At 33.4% G+C, this 22,760-nt stretch overlaps 1 protein-coding gene and 1 pseudogene across 1 annotated transcript; both read left to right on the top strand.

The window, feature by feature from the left end:
• The first annotated feature begins 408 nt into the window (after window positions 1-408).
• Window positions 409-1,171, top strand: LOC131625206 (cinnamoyl-CoA reductase CAD2-like). The gene is made up of 2 exons (XM_058896098.1): window positions 409-537; window positions 618-1,171. The coding sequence occupies exons 1-2, from the start codon at window positions 417-419 to the stop codon at window positions 1,169-1,171; spliced, it is 675 nt and encodes a 224-aa protein (XP_058752081.1). The 5' UTR covers window positions 409-416.
• Window positions 1,172-1,227: 56 nt separating this feature from the next.
• Window positions 1,228-1,832, top strand: LOC131625207 (putative calcium-binding protein CML19; annotated as a pseudogene).
• The last annotated feature ends 20,928 nt before the right edge of the window (window positions 1,833-22,760 follow it).

The following is a 22,760-nucleotide window of genomic DNA, read 5'->3' on the forward strand; positions in this document are numbered from 1 at the left end:
CAACCACAATCATGGATAATGCTAGAAAATTCCACCACGTTATTGTCACAATTTTCTTTACGTTATACCTATAACTCATAGTCACATATATGTGATTTTCTTTGTGTATGTGATTTTTGGTATTTCTGGGTCTGCTTTATTCTTAGCAAAGGAGATATCTTGCTTGATTCTCAACTCTTGCCATCATCAACTACTCTTGCCATTAAAGAAAAGGAAAGAAAGGTTGAAGAATGTTGGCATGGACAGTGATGGTAGTAAGAAAATGAAGAGTAAGATGAAGACGAAGTTGAATACGAAAATAGAATTCATTTTTAGGACTCTGTTTGCTCAGTCTCTTGTGTCTACTTGCCTTCCAATTAAGGTCAGATTCATTCGAACCAACTTGGATCCTTCCTGACATGCAAGCAATCACTAAAATGAGCAGCAGCGTAGGAAAGGTTGTGTGCGTCACCGATGCTTCCGGTTACATCGCTTCATGGATCGTCAAATTTCTTCTCCACGGTGGTTACACCGTTAAAGCCACCGTCAGAGACCCAAGTATATTATCTTTTTTCTTCATTTCTTCAATAATTATTATTATCTTCTATTCCATTTCATAACCGATATTGCATTTTCAGATGATCCCAAAAAGATCGACCACTTGCTTAAACTCGACGGCGCTAAGGAGAGACTGCAACTCTTCAAAGCAAATCTACTCGAAGAAGGTTCTTTCGATTCCGTTGTTCAAGGCTGTTATGGTGTTTTTCATACTGCATCTCCTTTTTATCATGATGTTAAGGATCCTCAGGCTGAATTGATTGATCCTGCTTTGAAGGGGACTCTCAGTGTTCTCAAATCATGTGCTAAATCACCATCTCTTAAGCGTGTTGTTTTAACCTCTTCTATGGCTGCTGTTGCATACAATGGAAAGCCACGTACTCCGGATGTTGTTGTTGATGATACTTGGTTTACTGATCCTGATCTCTCTAGGGAATCAAATGTATGTGCCTACACATGTTTTCTTCTGATGCTTAGAAATATGTTTAACATATGGAGGGTGTTTTTGTGTTCTGGTATGGGAAGAAGTGGAAGTGAAGAAACAGTGATGGAGAAGAAGGAAAGGTGTGAATTTTTGTTGGCATGTACAGAGGATAATTTGTTTTTTATTTTTGGAAAATGGGTGTTATGTTAAATTAATATGTTATTATTAATGCTTTTAAATTCAATTAATTATTTATACAACTCTTAATGCCACATCATCCAAAGTCAAAGCTCAGTCAGCAAAGCAAATGTGGTAAAAGTGTTTGGTAAATCCAGGTTTTGGGTTTTATAAGGGGCGTTTGCTAAAAAAAACATTTAAGGGGGTCAAACCGAAACTCGCTATATTGGCCGGGGGTGAAGTATATTAAACCCTATTTATTAGTAATATGGAATTTGAGCGTGTTCTTAGTTTCTTTGATGAAGACGGTGACGGAAAGATTTCACCGATTGAGTTAAGGAGTCGAATGGCGAAGATTAGTGGAGAGTTTGAATTGCAAGAAGCCGAAATTGCGATTGAGTAATTGGATTCGGATGGTGATGGCTTATTGACTTTGGAGGATTTGATAACGCTAATGGAATCAGTGAGTGAGGATGAAAAATTGAAGGATTTGAAGGAAGCATTTGAAATGTATGATAATGAAGGGTGTGGGTTCATAACACCAAAGAGTTTGAAGAGGATGTTGAAGAAATTGGGAGATTCAAAGTCCATTAAAGAATGTAAATTGATGATTGGAAGGTTTGATTTGAATGGGGATGGTGTGCTTAGTTTTGATGAATTCAGAATTATGATGAAATAACTATGTTGTTGTATCTATAGGCTGCTGTGAATTTCATTCATTCTTTTGTAAATTGTCATACTAAAGATTACTTTTATGCTCTTTAAATGAAATTTTATACAAATCAGTTTTTCAAATGAGAAATGATGTTTCCACGTCTAACTTTTTTTTTTATCAGATAAGGAGTACTTTAATTTTTAAGTTTATTTTTAAAATTTGCGCATGTATCATATGCAGTGTTTTGAAAGTCAAACTGGACCGGTTGTTCGAATCGAGAATGGAAGCAATCATCAGTTTAGTCTGATTGTTGGATCAAATAAATTGTTGAACTGATGAAAATTGATCAAAATCGTTCAAGGGATCATCAGTTTAGTCTAATTGTTGGATCAGATAAACTATTGAACTGGTGAAAATCGATCAAAACCGTTCAAAATCAATAAAAAATTGAAGAATCAACCGTTTTAAAAAACATACAGGTTAAATGCATACCTTTTTTTATAAAAATTGTTCTGGAATGGGCTGAAGTTTGGCCCAAACACTGCGAGAGGCCCAAATTCATCCTGACCTAAGAGAAGACCCTGCCTAACTCCTCGTCACCAGGGCTTGTACCTGCCCGTACACCGGGCATGTGCCGCACTAGGTTTAACCCGATAAGTCCGCAAGTCCCTCGGGATGGATTTTGGGCCGAGCGGGACTTCCTACCAAGTCCCGAGCAGGTGCTCCCTGTGAGCACCTCCACCGACCCCTTTTCTCCGAGGACCCCCTCCTCGTAGGATTCTTTCACTTTCAATCCTCCGAATAAGGTGGAGTCCACACACTCCCGAAAAGACCGCGTCTCCCCCTTTAACTTCAGAGCGGTTGACCCAGGATGAAGTCCACTTGCTGGTCTCCACTACTCATGTAGAATTCTGGCAGTCTCTAAATTGGGCTTGGGCATCCAATTCAATGTAGAGACCTTGGCCCAGCGCTGGGAGCTATAAATACCCTCTTTCACTAGAGGGTTAGGTAACACCATTTTCCTTACTTTTACCTTGTACTTGCACTCTGATTGCTCTCTCTTCTCACTTTGGCATCGGAGTATCTTGCAGGTACACCCCCTAGTTTACAAAGATCCAGTTCATTGCAGGCTACGAAGATCCGTCTGATTAGATACAATTAAAAATAAAATTAAAATCTAAGTAGATTTGTTGAAAACTTATTTGGAACCACGTTTCTTCCTTATAATTAAATTAATTAGAATTAAAATTTATTAAAATTTATTTTAATTTATATTTTTTATTATTTTGTTGTGTGTGATGAATATATTTAGAATTTAAATATTATTTTGAATATTTTGAAGGTACCGTGCTTTTTTTTTTAAAACCAAGTCATTTTATTCAAACAGTTTAATAACTATTTGTTTATATTAGCTCAACCTATTTTACACTAAGCATATTATCTGTATATATATTTAGTCTTATAGAATGCTGCCACTTGTACAGTTTAGATTGGTAGCTAAGATACACTATATATAGTCTTGTACTCATATCTTATATTCAATATAGAATGAATACCATTTTTACACAAACTGTTGCATTGCTTCGATTCTCTCTATAACAGAATTCTGTTACAGTTCTTCATTCTTCTTCTTTCTCGGCTTCATCAATGGAAGCTGAGCTTTTCCCTTGCAATCTCAATATGGTCTCAGAGCTAATACAGCTCTGGTAGCCATTGTTATTGGTTCTTTTTCTTTGCGCCTTCGTTCTTCTTCTTCTCGGCGCGTTCTTTCCCTTATCGTCTTCTTGCAGTGTTCGTTTCTTTCTCTACAACTCCTTTAACAATGGCATACCAGCAATACCTTGATTTTTCAACAAATTCTACTAATCCTTTCTATCTTCATCCAAACGAAAACCCTGCATTGTTGCTTGTTTCCCCTCTTCTTGATGACAAGAACTACCATGGATGGGCTCGTTCTATGCAGATTGCATTGATTTCCAAGAACAAGGATAAGTTCATTGATGGTTCGCTCACCAAACCACCAGTCTCCGATCCCCTTTAATTTATGCTCCGTGGATTCGTTGTAACACGATGGTTCTCTCTTGGATCCATCGGTCGATCTCAAAATCCATCGCCAAATCAGTTTTATGGATCGAGAATGCTGCAGGTGTTTGGAAGAATCTTCAGCTCCGATTTTCACATAGTGGCCACTTGTACAGTTTAGATTGGTAGCTAAGATACACTATATATAGTCTTGTACTCATATCTTATCTTCAATATAGAATGAATACCATTTTTACACAAACTGTTGCATTGCTTCGATTCTCTCTATAACAGAATTCTGTTACAGTTCTTCATTCTTCTTCTTTCTCGGTTTCATCAATGGAAGCTGAGCTTTTCCCTTGCAATCTCAATAGTTTAATTATAGAAATTTATTTATTTAACTGAATTATTTAATTTAATCTAATTTAGTCATGTCATTCGACCAATAAATTAACTATTCAAACAAAAAACAAACTAATGACACATTACTATTCTTAATGATTTAATCACCTGTCTAATTTTTAAAAGATTGAACATATGTAAAATAAGACCGAGAAAATAGAAACATATAAACATCACATGTATTAATTATATTGTGATGTGTTTTTGAAGTGGGCCGGCTATTACGAAGGGAGACAAGAGTTTTAACACAGGGTGTCTAAATTTTGGATCATATTTTTATTTAAAAAATAAAATTTATATTTAAAGTTAAATAAAATAAATAAAAAATAAAAAATTATCACATAGTAATCACTAGTCGAATGCTTGTAAAGTCAAGATAAGTTATTTTTAAAAGGTTGTGAGTTAGATATTTGGTGTCTCATTTTTAATTATTAATGGGTAATACTTTATTTTATGGAGTGAGAGTAAAACAAATTAGAAATTTGAATTTGTTCTTATATGTTTTGGAACGTTCAACAAATGAACAATTCATTCCAAATTTCTTAAAATATTAGAAATATGTATCTCAGTAAATTATTAGGGGTGGTGATTCTATAGGTGCATTTCTGAAATAACTCCGGAAAGTATTTGAAAGATTTTGCCTTGACAACAAGGGTCCTAATTGATATACTTTATCCAATGATGATTATATTAAGGATTATTAACATCATGTTGATCATACTAATGCAATTCAATGATGTCTGGTATAAATTCAAACAATAACACAAATCTAAATGTTAGCATAATACATAATCTAAATGTTACTACGATACAACTGTTATCAAAATACAAATAAAAATAAACTACTAGGTATTTCTAATCCCTTACTTCTCCTCTACCGCCGCATGTACTTCAAGGCATTTTATGCCTTGAGTAAAATGGTTTGTAAGACGGTCATACCAGAACTACCTTATGTAATGTCTCCCCCCCCCCAATGGCATCTCTCGCAACATGCACAATACGCTGATAGGCCAAATACATGTCTGATGTGTGGTCATCCCTAGCCCATTTCATAAGCCCATGGGTCACCCGCTGGCACACCGCATGTCTCCTCTAGTATCAAATGACTATAAAAATCATCTAGCATGTCATCAAGATCAATACGGCAGATTGCTGGAGGAGTAGACACAGAGGGATGTCTTGGAAATTCAAATCAAATCAATAAGTTAGGAAAACAGGGTGTTACAAAAGCTAACAAATTTTCTCTTAGGTTTGACCAGGATACTCCTATTGTTGCCACCCTAACTATGGAAGATCAACCACAACCTTCTACCACTCTGTCGAAGATGAGATGGGATCAGGACCATACCTCCCTCTTAGAGGAATATTCCCTTAAACGGGCTCGTCTTTCTGAGGATGCTACTTCGGGGTCGGATACTCATCTTCTCATATTGCTTGTTATTCTTCCTATGTGGATTTCGCACTCATGAGGAAGCTATCTCTTATATGTTTGAGGAGGATCTTACTTAAATCTAAAGTCGGAGGGCAACATGAAGTTATTCTTTGAGGCCAGTTATTACACTTACCGAGAGGCTTATAAGTTCTCCTTAGCTACTATTTGTGTCTTGGCCATGAGTAACCCTTCCAAGGAAAAGGACACTTCGAAGGGAAAGTGTGAAGACATAAAGCATAAGTGCTCTAAATTTCACAAGGAGACGATTGTCTCCAAGATAAAGTTGGTTTTGTTGAGGCATTGTAGAAGGAGGCGAAGGTCCACAGGTTTCCCTCTGCCTTATTTTATTTACGAGAAATGGTATTTATGATCAAATATTTTTGATCCAAAAATGGTATACAGAAAAAATCTATTATTGATCTAAATATTTTTATATATGAAAATTTAATATTGATCCAAATATTTTTGCAAATGATACCTAAATAATAATAATATTTGTATAAGGAAATAAATCTATTATTTACAAAAGACGGTATTTGTTGCACCCTAAATTTTGCCCTAACTTTTCATTTGCCTCATTTACATTTTTGAAATCATTTGAAGAAAATAAAAAAAAAATGCATACATTCATTACATGCATTTTTGTTCGATTTTATAGCTAGTATGATATTTTCTTCATCCGCTAGTTCTTTTTCTGATTTAAAACTTAATTTTAATTCAATTTAAATTTTAGATTGAATTTTTATTAGATTTTAAAATCAATTATTATTATTACTTTTTATTTTGTTGTTGTCTTATTTTTAATAGGTGCAAATAAATAGTAGAGGTAGGTTTATGATTGGTCCATTGGTTTCAAGAGCTAAGGCCCAAATTCATTAAGCCACATCACATTTGCTAAGCCCAAATTTTTAGTCAAGTCATGAGCAAAAACAATTGAGAGACCCCACCAGAGTTTCACGTTTTTCTTCATGTATCAGCAAAGGAATTTCTTTTTCACGCATTTTTTTCATTTATGACATCATACATTTTTCCCTTCATGACATCATTTCACTACATCACAAAACCATAACAAACTTTTCACAACTCATGAAAAAATCACAAATTGTTTGCATCGGATCCCTCACAAGTTCCACAAAATCCCTCACAAGTTCCACAAAATCAGTATGAAAATCTCTCCACTCTAATAGAATTCTTCATGACAATCTCTCTTTTACCCTAAGCTTATTGTCCCTATATATAGATATGCTCACTGCAAAGGAAAGGGGGAAAAAGAAGTACTAAGGGCTCGTTTGAATCACTTTTGTTTTTTAGTTTTAAAAAATTGTTTTACAAATCAGTTTTAAGATGGTGTTATTGGGAAGAAAATAAAACAAAAATTTGTTTGGTAATAAAGTTTTTAAAAATTGTTTTTAAAATTAGGAAATGGAAAAAAAATTGGTAATCTAGTTTTGAAAACTATTTTAAAAAAAAAAAGAAAATTTCTTATTTGGTAATTAAATTTTTTTATATAATTTATTATGTTAAATAATAAAATATAAAATACTGATGATATATTTTGTGGAAATATAAAAATCAAGCTAATATAAACATATACATATTAAATTTAAGTACATTAATTATATTTGTAGTATAATTAATAATTATATTATAAGTACTTATATTTAAATATACAATTATATTTATAAACTTTTATAAGAAGATTATAATTTTACTGCAGCTCAATAAAATATTAGAATATTTTACGTTTATTTAAAAATTTACAAAAAAAAGTATATAAAATAAAATTTTATTTTAGTTCTAAAAACTTTAAATGATATTATATGTTAAACAATATTTATGATTAAACTGAAAGTAATATAATTGAAATGACTTTTAATATATTACAAATACTTGAACAAGTAAGTTAAAATTAATTATATATTGAAATGAATAAACATATTATATTTTATTAATAATTATAATATTTATAAATAATTTGATAGTTAAAAAAAATTAATAAATAATTATTTTACTACACAAGTGACAAAAAAAATGAGGTAGGTGTATAGCACCAAACAACACTGCTAAAGTGGAGAGCTAGTGGTGAGTAGAGCTGTCAATATGGGCTACCCGGCCCTAAACAGGCCGGCCCTAGCGGGCCCTGGCTTTTCAGGGCTGGGCCAAAAAGGCCCTGTGTAATATGGGCTCGAGATTTACTACCCAAGTCCGGCACTAGATGGGCTTCGGGCTACCTGGCCCTAAATGGACTTTTTTATTTAAAAAAATTAAAATAAAAACTCCGTAATATTTATTATAAATAAAATTAAAAATTATGTTATTTTAATCATAATAATTTTTAAGTACTATATTATCTCTTATAAATACTATAATGTGTTTCTAAATACAATATATGTCTAAATTGTTTAAAATAATACTTGAATATTTATTAGAAGAGAAAAACTAATATAATACGATGAAAAAATGTTGATTATATTAATGTATAATATTTAAAAGAGAAAGATTGAGTAAAATAGAGATAAAATTTAGTGAAGTGAGAAAAATCAATATGCTATTTTAGAGTAAGATAATATAAATATTGATATATTTTTTTAAAATTTATAATTATGCGGGCCTGATGGGCAACCCACGACCCATATGGGCTAGCCCTAATGTGTAGCGGACTTTTCAGGGCTGGGCTAAAAAGACCCTGAAAAATATGGGCTCCAATTTTAAGGCCCGAACCCAATGATTTTTTGGGCCTGGTGGGTCGGCCCGTATGGGCTAACCCATTTTGACAGGTCTAATGGTGAGAGATTGAAGAAATAAAACAAAATAAAATGTTCAATTAATTGCCATCTTGCCATTAATGAAAATAGGGAATTTTCAGTGTGTTTTATTCATTACTTATTTGACAATTAGAAAGCAAAATTGAAAAAAAAAACGTCTTTAAATGGTTTTAGTTTTTTAAATTTTAAAATTGAAAAACTGAAATTAGTTTATAAAGACTGTTTTAAAAAACAAATCAATCAAACAGGTTTTTAAATTTTTAATTTTTAAAAATTTAAAAACAATTTTCAAAAAGTGTTTCAAACAGGCCCAAAACTCTGCTGAATTTGCATCAGAGCTTCCTCCACTGTTTTTGTTTCCATCTACCATAAAAATCATCACAAACACACCTTTCAATCCATATTCACAACCTTCCTCCATGTAAATCCATCACCACAAAACTCAGAAAAAAAACACTTCAAAACCGATTTGTGACTTCTGAATCAACACCATCAACGTTCAACTCCACTTTCAGTAAATCACAGCGTCGTTACTCTAACCTTCATCAACTCTTCATGCATCACAGATCCATTCACAACACGTACATAATTCTACAGCAAATTCAATCAGCGACGAAATGCAGCTGATCCACATCATCATTAGTACGCGAACACATAAAATTGCTAACAATTCAACTTTATAAGAAAAGGTTAGCCTAAATCAAATAGGGACCGTGTTAATCTATGGCTTCATTCTATCTAAGTCCTATGGATCAAATACAAACGCCCATGCATGACATTGTTGGGGAGTTCTGGTGGTTACAAAGAAACTTGAAACCAAATCCCACTGTGCAGCTCCGGTGCTTCCGTGTGCAATTTGGAATAATCTGTGAGCAAGACATAAAAAATAAATTTAGAAAAAAAGAACATATGAAAAAAAAACTCCAAGAAAAATATCGATCTCAAACGAAATCAAGATAACGATGCATACCTTATTTCATCTAGAGTCCAATTGCCAAGCCTCGGAGGCGGCCGAGGTTTCCCTGCTTAAGTTCTACGATGAACTTCTCAGCCAATTCATGGCGTTTGTGGGGGGAAATGAAGCCTCAATATACAAATATCGGCTTTCGATTTTGCCGGTAAATAATGCCAGCTGGTTTCTCAGTCTTCGGGTATCAGACCTCAGCCAAGCGTTAGCCATCTTTCTTGTTTCCTATTGCTTTCAATATTTGATAATGTGATGAAAAGGAAGAAGTGAATCGATGTCTTGAATAGAACAGCAGGCATGAGGAATAGAAATATGTATTCTCTCGTCCTCCGTAGCAAATACTAGCATTTCAAATACGAAATATTTTTTATTCAAAAATGATATACGGAAAAAAAATCTACTATTAATCTAAATATTTTTATATACGAAATTTAATATTGATCCAAATATTTCTGTAAATGATATCTAAACAAAAATGAATTACTTATACGGGAAAAAAAATCTATTATTGATCTTAATATTTTTATATACAAAATATGTTATTTATGATCCAAATATTTTTTATTCAAAAATGACATAGGCCAAAAAATCTATTAATGATTTAAAAATTTTGATATACGAAAATTTAATATTGATCCAAATATTTTTGTAAATGATACCGAAACAAAAATAATATTTATATACGAAAAAAATCTATTATTTACGAAAAATGATATTTATGATCAAAATATTTTTATTCAAAAATGGTAAACCTGTTTACTGCAAAAATTGGTAAACAACCGCTAGTCCTCCCAAAGCCTATGAACTAAGGGTCACTCGCAGAATCGACTAGTTGATCCTAAGACACGTGCTAATGCCACTAAGGTTTGGCTTGTTCAGTTTGTTACAATATTTGACTCTAAGAGAAACAGTTTCCTACAAAGAGTTTGAACAAGCGAAGCTTTCCACCAAAAAGTGATAATGTTATCAATTGAAGGTGACTCGTGACCGACAGAATGCTATAACATTTAGAAAAGATGCACAACGAATGCATCTATGGTGAATTCCATTATCGTAATAGAACCACTGTCGACAACGTACACAATGATGTACAAAGATAGTTCAAACGTAAATGACAATAAAACAAAATGTCCAAGAGGAACGATTGAAAAATAAGGAAATTACATTGAAGTAAAAATGGTGATTCACGTACATTAGCACTCTTGAAAACATTTTGCTTCCTCGCGTTGGGAATGTGAAGTTTTTACAAGTGATTTAGTACAAGTGAACACCCCGGAGCCCTTTGTATGATCTCCTATTTATAATACAATAAAGTAACTGCCTACGCGTTAAAATAACTGCAAAGTAACCGGCTGCAGGCTAGATGTCTTGTTGCACTACCCAAGTACTTGTTCCCCACGTTTTTTGCGCTTGTTCTGAGCATTACTTTTACGCTAACCGCTGGCATTTGAAATTCAAATTATCCCGCTCGAGTTTTCTTCTCGACACTACCCTCCAGCGCATAATCACATCAAAACTTTTCTAAGTCAAGGAAAGATTCGACCAATTTTATAGATTGTCGACTTTTACTTTTTACCAGCTTGTCACTTCGTGAGCTTTTCTCCATCCTCGACTCAACTTCTCTTATAAATCAATTTTATAAGGCCCAATCCTTTAATCTATAAAACTTTCCTATTAACTGTACCATCAACATACCTCACCAGTTTTTTGCACTAACAATACCGAAAATAAAATTTACTATTGATCTAAATATTTTTATATACGAAATTTTTTTATTGATCCAAATATTTTGGTAAATGATACCTAAACAAAAATAATATTTGTATATGAAAAAAAATCTATTATTTACGAAAAATGGTATTTATGACCCAAATATTTTTTATTCAAAAATGGTATACAGGAAAAAATATATTATTGATCTAAATATTTTTATATACGAAATTTACTATTGATCCAAATATTTTTGTAAATGATACATAAACAAAAATGAAGTCTGTATACGGAAAAAAAACTATTATTGATCTAAATATTTTTATATACGAGAAATGGTATTTATGATCAAATATTTTTGATCCAAAAATGGTATACAGAAAAAATCTATTATTGATCTAAATATTTTTATATATGAAAATTTAATATTGATCCAAATATTTTTGTAAATGATACTTAAATAAAAATAATATTTGTATACGGAAAAAAAATCTATTATTTACGAAAAATGGTATTTGTTGCACCCTAAATTTTGCCCTGACTTTTCATTTGCATCATTTACATTCTTGCATTCATTTGAAGAAAATAAATAAAAAAATATGTATACATTCATTACATGCATTTTTGTTCGATTTTATAGCTAGTATGATATTTTCTTCATCCGCTAGTTCTTTTTCTGATTTAAAATTTAATTCTAATTCAATTTAGGTTTTAGATTGAATTTTTATTAGATTTAAAAATCAATTATTATTATTATTACTTTTTGTTTTGTTGTTGTCTTATTTTTAATAGGTGCAAATAAATAGTAGAGGTAGGTTTATGATTGGTCCATTGGTTTCAAGAGCTAAGGCCCAAATTCATTAAGCCACATCAAATTTGCTAAGCCCAATTTTTTAGTCAAGTCATGAGCAAAAACAATAGAGAGACCCCACCATAGTTTCACGTTTTTCTTCATGTATGAGCAAAGGAATGTCTTTTTCACCCATTTTTTTCATTTATGGGTCATACATTTTTCTCTTCATAACATCATTTCATTACATGACAAAACCATAACAAATTTTTCACAACTCATGAAAAAATCACAATTTTGCATTGGATCCCTCACAAGTTCCACAAAATCAGTATGAAAATCTCTCCACTCTAACAGAATTTCTCATGACAATCTCTCTTTTACCCTCAGCTTACTGTCCCTATATATATAGATATGCTCACAACAAAGGAAAGGGGGAAGAAAAAGTACTAAGGGCTCGTTTGAATCACTTTTGTTTTTTAGTTTAAAAAATTATTTTACAAATCAGTTTTAAGAAGGTGTTTTTGGGAAGAAAATAAAACAAAAATTTGTTTGGTAATAAAGTTTTTAAAAACTGATTTTAAAATTAAGAAATGAAAAAATTTGTTTGGTAATCTAGTTTTGAAAACTGTTTTTTAAAAAAAAAAAAGAAAATTGCTTATTTGGTAACTAATTTTTTTTATATAATTTATAATATTAAATAATAAAATATAAAATACCGATGATATATTTTGTGAAAATATAAAAATCAGGCTAATATATACATATACATATTAAATTTAAGTACATTAATTATATTTGTTGTATAATTAATAATTATATTATAAGTACTTATATTTATAAACTTTTATAAGAAGATTATAATTTTACTGCAGCTCAATAAAATATTAGATTATTTTACGTTTATTTAAAAATTTACAAAAAAAAAAGTATATAAAATAAAATTTTAATTTAGTTCTAAAAACTTTAAATGATATAATATGTTAAACAATATTTATGATTAAACTGAAAGTAATATAATTGAAATGACTTTTAATATATTACAAATACTTGAACAAGTAAGTTAAAATTAATTATATATTAAAATGAATAAACATATTATATTTTATTAATAATTATAATATTTATAAAAAATTTGATTATTAAAAAAAATTAATATGTAATTATTTTGCTACATAAGTGACAAAAAAAAAGAGGTGGGTGTAGCACCAAACAACACTGCTAAAGTGGAGAGCTAGTGGTGAGAGATTGAAGAAATAAAACAAAATAAAATGGTCAATTAATTACCATCTTAACATTAATGAAAACAGTGAATTTTCCGTGTGTTTTATTCATTACTTATTTGGCAATTAGAAAGCAAAATTGAAAACAAAAACATCTTTAAACGGTTTTAGTTTTTTAGCTTTTAAAATTGAAAAACTGAAATTAGTTTCTAAAGACTGTTTTAAAAAACAAATCAATCAAATAGGTTTTAAATTTTTAATTTTTGAAAATTTAAAAACAGTTTTCAAAAAGTGTTTCAAACAGACCCAAAACTCTGCTGAATTTGCATCAGAGCTTCCTCCACTGTTTTTGTTTCCATCTACCATAAAAATCATCACAAACACACCTTTCAATCCATATTCACATCCTTCCTCCATGTAAATCCGTCACCACAAAACTCAGAAAAAAACACTTCAAAACCGATTTGTGACTTTGAATCAACACTATCAACGTTCAACTTCACTTTCAGTAAATCACAGGGTCGTTACTCTAACTTCCATCAACTCTTCATGCATCACAGATCCGTTCACAACACGTACATAATTCTACAGCAAATTCAATCAGCGACGAAATGCATCCGACTCAATTCAAACAACTTCAAGCCGATCCACATCATCATCAGTACGCGAACACATAAAATTGCTAACAACTCAACTTTACAAGAAAAGGTTAGCCTAAATCAAATAGGGACCGTGTTATTCTAGGTAACACATAAAATTGCTAACAACTCAACTTTACAAGTAAAGGTTAGCCTAAATCAAATAGGGACCGTGTTAATCTATGGCTTCATTCTATCTAAGTCCTATGGATCAAATACAAACGCCCATGCATGACATTGTTGGGGAGTTCTGGTGGTTACAAACAAATTTGACACCAAATTCCACTGTCCAGCTACTGTGCTTCCGTGTGCAATTTGGAATAATATGTGAGCAAGAAATAAAAAATAAATTTAGAAAAAAAGAACATATGAAAAAAAACTCTAAGAAAAATAACAATGTCAAACGGAATCATGATAGCGATGCATACCTTATTTCATCTAGTGTCCAATTGCCAAGCCTTGGAGGCGGTCGAGGTTGCTGGTTTCCCTGCTTAAGTTCCACAATGTATTTCTCAGCTAATTCAGGGTGTTTGTGGGGGAAATGAAGCCTCGATATATAAATATCGGCTTTCGATGTTGCCGGCAAATATTTATGTAAATGACAGCTAAACAAAAATGAAGTCTGTATACGGGAAAAAATCTATTATTGACCTTAATATTTTTATATACAAAAAATGTTATTTATGATACAAATATTTGTTATTAAAAAATGACATAGGCCAAAAAATCTATTATTGATTTAAAAAATTTGATATACGAAAATTTAATATTGATCCAAATATTTTTGTAAATGATACCTAAACAAAAATAATATTTATATACGACAAAAAATCTATTATTTACGAAAAATGATATTTATAATCCAAATATTTTTATTCAAAAATGGTATACCTGTTTACTGTGGAAATTGGTAAACAACCGCTAGTCCTCCCAAAGCCTACGAACTAAGGCTCACTCGCAGAATCGACTAGTTTATCCTAAGACACGTGCTAATGCAACTAAGGTTTGGCTTTGTTCAGTTTGATACAATATTCGGCTCTAAGAGAAACGGTTTCTTACAAAGAGTTTGAACAAGTGAAGCTTTCCACAAAAAAATGCTAATGTTATCAACTGAGGGTGACTCGTGACCGACAGAACGCTATAACATTTAGAAAAGATACACAACGAATGCATCTATGGTTAATTCCATTATCGTAATAGAACCACTGTCGACAACATACACAATGATGTACAAAGATAGTTCAAACATAAATGACAATAAAACAAAATGTCCAAGAGGAACGATTGAAAAATAAAGAAATTGTATTGAAGTAAAAATGGTGATTCACATACATTAGCACTCTTGAATACTATTTGCTTCCTCGCGTTGGAAATGTGAAGTTTTTACAAGTGATTTAGTACAAGTGAACACCTCGGAGCCCTTTGTTGGATCTCCTATTTATAATACAATAAAGTAACTGCCTACGCGTTAAAATAACTGCAAAGTAACTGGCTGCAGTTAACTGTACCATCAACATATCTCACCAGTTTTTTGCATTTACAATACCGAAAACAAAATTTACTATTGATCTAAATATTTTTATATACGAAATTTTTTTATTGATCCAAATATTTTTGTAAATGATACCAAAACAAAAATGAAGTCTGTATACGGGAAAAAATCTATTATTGATCTAAATATTTTTATAAACGAGAAATGGTCTTTATGATCAAATATTTTTGATCCAAAGATTGTATACGGGAAAAAATCTATTATTGATCTAAATATTTTTATATACGAAAATTTAATATTGATCCAAATATTTTTGTAAATGATACCTAAACAAAAATAATATTTGTTTATGAAAAAAATTTATTATTTACAAAAAATGGTATTTATGACCCAAATATTTTTTATTAAAAAATGGTATACAGGAAAAAATCTATTATTGATCTAAATATTTTTATAAACGAAATTTACTATTGATCCAAATATTTTTGTAAATGATACCTAAACAAAAATGAAGTCTGTATGCGGGAAAAAAACTATTATTGATCTAAATATTTTTATATACGAGAAATGGTATTTATGATCAAATATTTTTTATCCAAAAATGTTATACGGAAAAAATCTATTATTGATCTAAATATTTTTATATATGAAAATTTAATATTGATCCAAATATTTTTGCAAATGATACCTAAATAAATATAATATTTGTACACGGAAAAAAAATTATTATTTACGAAAAAATCTATTATTGATCTAATATTTGTATACTTTTTTCCTTTTCTCTTCGGTAAACTGTGCGGCCAGTGGAAGTGTTCCTTCTTTTCATATGCCAGATGGAGGGACTCGTTCCCCATGGGTTCAACCTGATTTCCTTTGTTTAAAACAGCGATTTAAGGCGACTACTATTTTTGGGCGGCTGCTCCATATTGTCTCTTATGAATGGCCATCTGAATTGTTCATCCCTCTCGTTTCTTTACTTTGGATTTTAACATTGGTCTCCCACAATCCACTGATATTCAATTGACAGCATGAAAGGAATGGATGTAGAGGATTACTCTCCTAGATACGGCTGGAATTGACTTACTCGGAAACTGTTGTTGAATAGGGGGTTATAATTCTTGAGAGTTTCTCCACTAAGTCCTTTTCCATTCAGCGTGGATCGAACCTGGTTTCTTCTTTATTGTACTATCTCTGAGCGAATTGGTTAAGCTGAGTGTATAACTTGCTAAGACAGTCGTACGAAGTTGTTTTGGATAATGTTTTCTCTCAAAGTTATCACTAATCCAGGGAAACTTCCTCTCGTGTACTCTTTCTTAGAGAGGGCGTGATCTCAATTATTTTGCGAGAGCAAGTTATTGAATTATCGAAGGTCAACGAATCTCCGTTATTGTGTGTATTCAAATTTGATTGTTGGAGATTTGATTGCTCAATTGCGTTAGATTAAAAGTTGTTACGGGGCATCCACCTGTTTACCTAGAAAAATGGTAAACAAGCACTAGTTTCCTTTTTAAAGGTTACTTTTGCGGAATCAACTAGAATATTTCAGGACTAATTGCTTTAATTTGTTTATTACGTGTATCTGGTTTGTATTAAATGCAGCAATAACTTTAAAGTAAAAGTAAACACTGAAACTAAAGGCTTTAAAGTAAATAAAAGTAGTAAAAGAGCAGTAAATGTGCACTGAAAATGAGATTTAACGTAAAATGATTGCATAAATCAAACTGGTACGCATACGTACATTCCAAAGTTGCACTCGTCACTCATTATTGCACAGAGATTTGATTTTTACTTCTGTTTTGTAGAAAATTCGGGCCTTAACTGTTCCTATGGAACTTGCTTAAATAGTAAAAATAAAATAACTACTACTAACGATCGACTGATTATCAGCCAACACGTGTCTTCGACATGCAAGATCTTCAACTGTGAGACCTCCACGCGTCATGTGAAAACTGCTTGCAACTGCCTCTTGACTTCTGATGCCTTCCGACCTCAGTGCTATACTTAGACAAAATGTCTAAGTTTTTTCTGTTTGTTCTAATCGAACCTGCATCTTGACTAAATCTAGTCGAACCTTGGTCAATGATGGTTTGTAGATAGTCGAACGACAGCTTTGACTAAACAAGACCTTTCAGTCAGATTTTCCTCTTTAGATTCTTTAATAATCTCAACTGTTTTAAAGATTATTTACCATTATTTAATAAGTTGAAATCCTAGGGTAACAAATTACCCCCCAAGCGACTTCTTTCGACTGACTTTAGGAAAGAGAAAAGATGGCGTTTCAGTTCTTTCTTGGGTTTCGACTTTTGTTCTCTTCTGACGCCATGATTACTTTGCACATCCCTAGGTACTAATTATTACCTAATTCTTAGGTAGTGGGCTATAACTACTCCCCACTTTCTGAAAACAGTTTCCAAAGCGTTTTTCTGACATGACCTTTGATTTCACAACTTCTTTTTCGCATGATTTCTGCTGACGTCATTATCAGCTTATATATATGTGCAACTCTCTTCTCCTTTTTCTTTCTTTCTCGTTTTACTTCTCTTCTCAAACGTTTCAGAAAGAACCATCTCTTTTCCTCTAACCTTTACCCATTTTCTTCTTCTCCTTTCATACACAACAATGGCAGCTACAACCACCAACACCACTGTGTACGCTACGGGTGCGAACCCTTTAAGGTTTATTATGTCCCGTGAAGAAGAAGAACAAGGATTAGATTTCATTCCTCAACCCAACCTTACTGAAGCCAAAGCCATCATTTGGCAAAACCAGATGTTAATCCCTTTTCAGATTACTGATAAATTAATGGCTTTCTCAGGGCCATTACCAGACCATCGTTACCACCCAGAGCAAACCACTTGTTTCTTTCCTTGCTTCCAAACCACCATGCCTGTAGCTTTCAACAAACCACGTCCCCTCGACTTGAAGTTTATGGACCCTTCGCTTAGGGTGTTTCGTTCGACTCCAGCTCCTGGCAACAAGGAATACTTGGCTTGGCTTAACAAAGTTCAACCGAAAAAACAACAAAGATGAGAGGAATTGGGCATCTTCGATGCCATACAATTATCCAGAACTGGTCATAGAGTTTGTCCTCCCATGCTACTTGCTTCGATCTTCTTCTGGGAAGGTTCGACTAACACCTTCCACCTTCCTTGTGGAATGATGACTCCCACTCTCTTCGATGTGGCTGCCATCACAGGACTTTCGCCATTGGGTGAGATCTTCGACCCAACTCTTCCCACAGAAATGAATTTCAACTTCACCAACGCTACCATCACCAAGTATATGCAAGATCATTTTGACAAGTCGACAGAAGAAGTTTCTGACGAAGAGCATGTTGCCTTCCTCGCCTACTGGCTCTCATACTATCTGTTTTGTTCAGGATCAGTTCAGATTGCCAAAGCTTACATACCTTTGGCTATTCAGATTCATGAAGGTCGAAAGGTCTCTTCAGGTAAGCTTCTCCTTGCTTATCTTTACCATACTTTAGGCATAGCATCTTTAAGGATCAAACGTCTGCACGGAACTCCAAAACAACTCTCTCTGTCGGGACCTTATTGGCTCTTGCAACACTGGTTGAATGCCACCTTCGAGTCACATATAGGTTACACTGTTTCCAGGTCCATTCTAGAGGTCATGTATGACAGGAGGGTCGAAGGCATCAAACTTGCCTTCCAAACTCCTCAAGATGAGTCCAACAGGCCCAACCTTCTCAAATATGTGAGATTGTTTTCTGAATGTAAAACATCCATAGCTTCTATGGCCCCTTTTTCCAATCGATGTTTTGGGCCGACTTGGTTCAAAGCTATTTTCCCTGGGAACACTCCAACCCTTCGAGCTCAACTGAATGCTATTTGGGCTGCTTTTCTGACCCCAACACTTCTCTCTCATCGTATTGAGTCGACAGGCAAGTGCTATGGGTTTGTAAGTTATCAACCAAATTTGGTCTCTCGACAATTTGGTTTGAGCCAGATGCTGCCCAAAAGCCTATATTCTCATGACAATGACATTTGTTACTCCGGTCGACCGTTTACATCTCGTCAACACCTTGATTGTTTAAAGTTTCATAACAAACAATCTCTGGAACACCCAATTTTCACCTTTCAAAACTCCTATTTTACAACTAAAGAGTTTAGTGAGTGGTGGTCTGAATACTACCAACTATTTGATCGAGATTCTTTTATCAAGAAACTGAATACTGCGTTCGACAAGTTAGAGGATCAACTTACCATAAGTAAGTATTTTATATCTGCTTTCGTTTTCTTTTCATTGTCAACAGCAATATTCTAATATCAATTTTTGATCTTTCAGGGCCTGATCTTACCAATCAAAACGAAATTCCTGCTCCTAAGCCAGGTCGAAAGCGCCCCAGCACGTCGAACAACACCACCACCAAGAAAAACAAAACTGTTAGAAAGGTACTTAACTTGATCTTTAATCTTGTCAAATCTACCTTAACATTCATTAATTGTTATTCTTCCTTTTCAGTTGGTAGTTCCTACTGAATCAGACGAAACTACATCTCCACCAAATCAGGAAAGTGAGATCTTTTCACGACCCCCGCCTCCGACTCCACCAAAAAGACGAAAAGTTGTAAAGAACATTCCCAAAGTGGTTGTCAAGCCTCAAACAGCTCCAACAATTTCTTCGTCTCAAACTCTTCCTGAGGTAACTTAGCATTTTCCTCCCATATATCTCTTTCAATATCTCTGTTTTCTAACATTTTTCTTGAATAGAGTGCACCAACTGTCGACCACACTCAGGAGAAAGTTGTCGAAGTTGCTGAGAAAACTGCTGAAGCCACTCCTGACTCCAATCCTTTTAGCCCTCAAAGGACTGACGCTTTTGGAAGCAACACTGATTCGGCTAACACTCCAGGTCGAAGTCGAACAGATCCTCAGGACAAACCCATCGTCGAACAATCACCTGCCATAAAAAATATTGAAGATGTTCCTCGACCAGAACCCAATGCAGCTTCTCAATCAAGACCACATTCTATTGCTGACGATACTAATTCCAACAATTCTCTTAGTCAGGAAGAAATTCTGGACTTGAAGAAGACTAATCCTGTGGAGGCTCTCTTTCGACTTCAAAAGCTGCGACCAAGTTCTTTTGAGATTCCTGCTCAATCGACCAATCCTGATGCTGAGATTGATGCTTCTCTTGTCGAAGCTATATGCCAGCTGAAAGCCCATCTGAACGAACCTGAGTTTCTCGCTGTTCTTGAAAGTTCTGAACATCTTGGTGGAGAAATTCGTAAAATCCTCGACTTGCTAATCAAAGCTTCACTTCCAGCAGTTGTTGTTCAATTCTTCTTTGATTTTGAGGCATACTTCGACCAGCTCTGGAGGGACCTTATGACGAAGAAGAACATTAATCGTCAGGCAAAGAACAAAGAGCGTGAAATGGAGAGGGAATGGGATGCCAGTGCAGCTTCGACCAAAAAGGTTGAAGAATTTCAGGAGAAAACTTTAAAGTTTTCTGATAAGAAGGGAGAGATCGACAACAAGATTGCTGATTACAAGGCTCAAATTGAAGACCTCAACAAGAAGATTCAAGATCTTGAACAAGAGAAAATCAGTTTGGCTCAAACTGAAGAGGTCCCTTCGCCTGAAATTGTTAACCAGGAAGTCTTGAAAGGACTTGGTCATGGTGAAAATGCCCTCAAGTTGGAAAGCAGCGTTCGACAGCTCAAACAAAATTTGTCTCGACTTGATTCTAAGATTGAATTTGAATCAGCCAAGTTAACCTATTTTAGGAATAACTTTCCAACTTTGTAATTTTATTTTCGACCTAGCTGGCTATCCTTTTTGTAATGACTATCAACGTGCTCTATAAGAACCATTTGTAATGATTGGCCAAATTTTTAGCCATTTTAATATAATCTTTTGGTTTTATTCTATTATGAGAATTTCTTGAAGTATAGGTTTATATTTTTTCAAATATTTACCATTTATCCTCAAGATTCGACCATCTGAATTTAGTTCTTCAATTTCATATGCATTGTTTGAAAACACTTGCGAAATTTTGAATGGTCCTTCCCAACTTGGGGACCACTTACCCAATAACTTGTTCCTTTGATCCATGGGTAAAATAACTTTCCATACATAATCACCTACCATGAATGTTTTTTCTTTGACTTTCTTGTTGTAAGCTTTCGCCACTTTTTCCTTTTGTGTTATTAACTTATCCAACGCTATTAGTCGTTCTTCGTCTAATTCTACTAGTTCATCTAACATCATACTCCAGTATTCGTCAGGCGAAAGACTGTTTTGTCGCTGAATTCTTGTTGACTGTAAATGAATTTCTGCAGGCAATACAGCATCATGCCCAAAAGTCAAACGAAAAGGGGTAGTATTTATTGCTTCCTTTGGTGACGTCCGACAGGCCCAAAGGATTTGGTCGAGCGTTTGATGCCAATTTCTTGGCTTTTTTCCCACATGCTTTTTTATCAAATTTATAATCACTTTATTAGCAGCTTCGACCTGACCATTAGCCTGAGCGTAATATGGAGTGGATGTTAGCAATTTAAATCCTGTTTCTGCTGCAAAGGCTTGCATCTTTCGACCAATAAAAACTGATCCTTGATCGGTAGTAATAGTTTCTGGAATTCCATATCTGTAAATAATGTGTTTTTGTATGAAACTAATCACTGCTTCTTGATCAGCATTAACTAATGGAATTGCTTCTATCCATTTAGTAAAATAATCTATTCCCACTAAAATGAATCTTTGTTGCTTTGAAGATGCAGGTTTGATTTCTCCTATTAAATCCAAAGCCCATCCTCTAAAAGGCCAAGGATTGACAATGGCATGCAATTCATTGGCTGGAACATGTTGAATGCCTGAAAATTTCGGGCACTCTTGGCATCCTCTTGCATATTCAATACAGTCTTTTAGCATTGTCGGCCAATACAAACCTTGTCTAAACAACAACCATTTCATCTTATGGCCTGACTGATGAGCTCCACAAACACCACTATGAACCTCTGACACAGCCAAATATGCTTCAGCTTCACTTAAGCATTTCAACAACACACCTTCAGCTGTTTTCTTGTATAAATCATTTCCTAATATCACATAGTTTAGAGCTCTGTATTTAATCTTTCGATCAGTTCCTCCGACTGGATTATTTAGGTAGTGGACCAATGGGTTTCTCCAATCAGAATCAGTCATATTGTCGATGGCAAAAATTTCCACGGCATACAAATCTTTATTTTCAACTTTATCACATACCCCCTCGAATTTTGACGTTGACAATTGACCTAACTTGTCTAATATTTCCTGAGTTTCTTTCTCTTTAATCTCAACCATATCTTCTAACTTGTTTTTGGAAACTCTATAGCCAGAAGCAATCTGTGCCAATTCATTGGCAATGTAATTATTAGATCTCGGTACATGCAAAATTTCAACATGTTCAAATTTTTTTAATAAGCGTACCACGATTGCATAGTACATTATTAGATTTTCTTTGATGCATTTATACTCTTTCCTGATTTGTCGAATTACCAACTCAGAGTCACCTCGGAT

The sequence above is a fragment of the Vicia villosa genome, unplaced genomic scaffold (genome assembly GCF_029867415.1).
Source record: "Vicia villosa cultivar HV-30 ecotype Madison, WI unplaced genomic scaffold, Vvil1.0 ctg.000195F_1_1_1, whole genome shotgun sequence".
Taxonomy (NCBI): Eukaryota; Viridiplantae; Streptophyta; class Magnoliopsida; order Fabales; family Fabaceae; genus Vicia; species Vicia villosa.

Excerpts from the sequence above, each read along its gene's own strand:
- LOC131625206 (XM_058896098.1), top strand. The coding sequence starts at position 417 with ATGAGCAGCAGCGTAGGAAAGGTTGTGTGCGTCACCGATGCTTCCGGT. Across the intron at positions 538-617 it reads AGCCACCGTCAGAGACCCAA|ATGATCCCAAAAAGATCGAC; the intron begins GTATATTATCTT and ends TTGCATTTTCAG.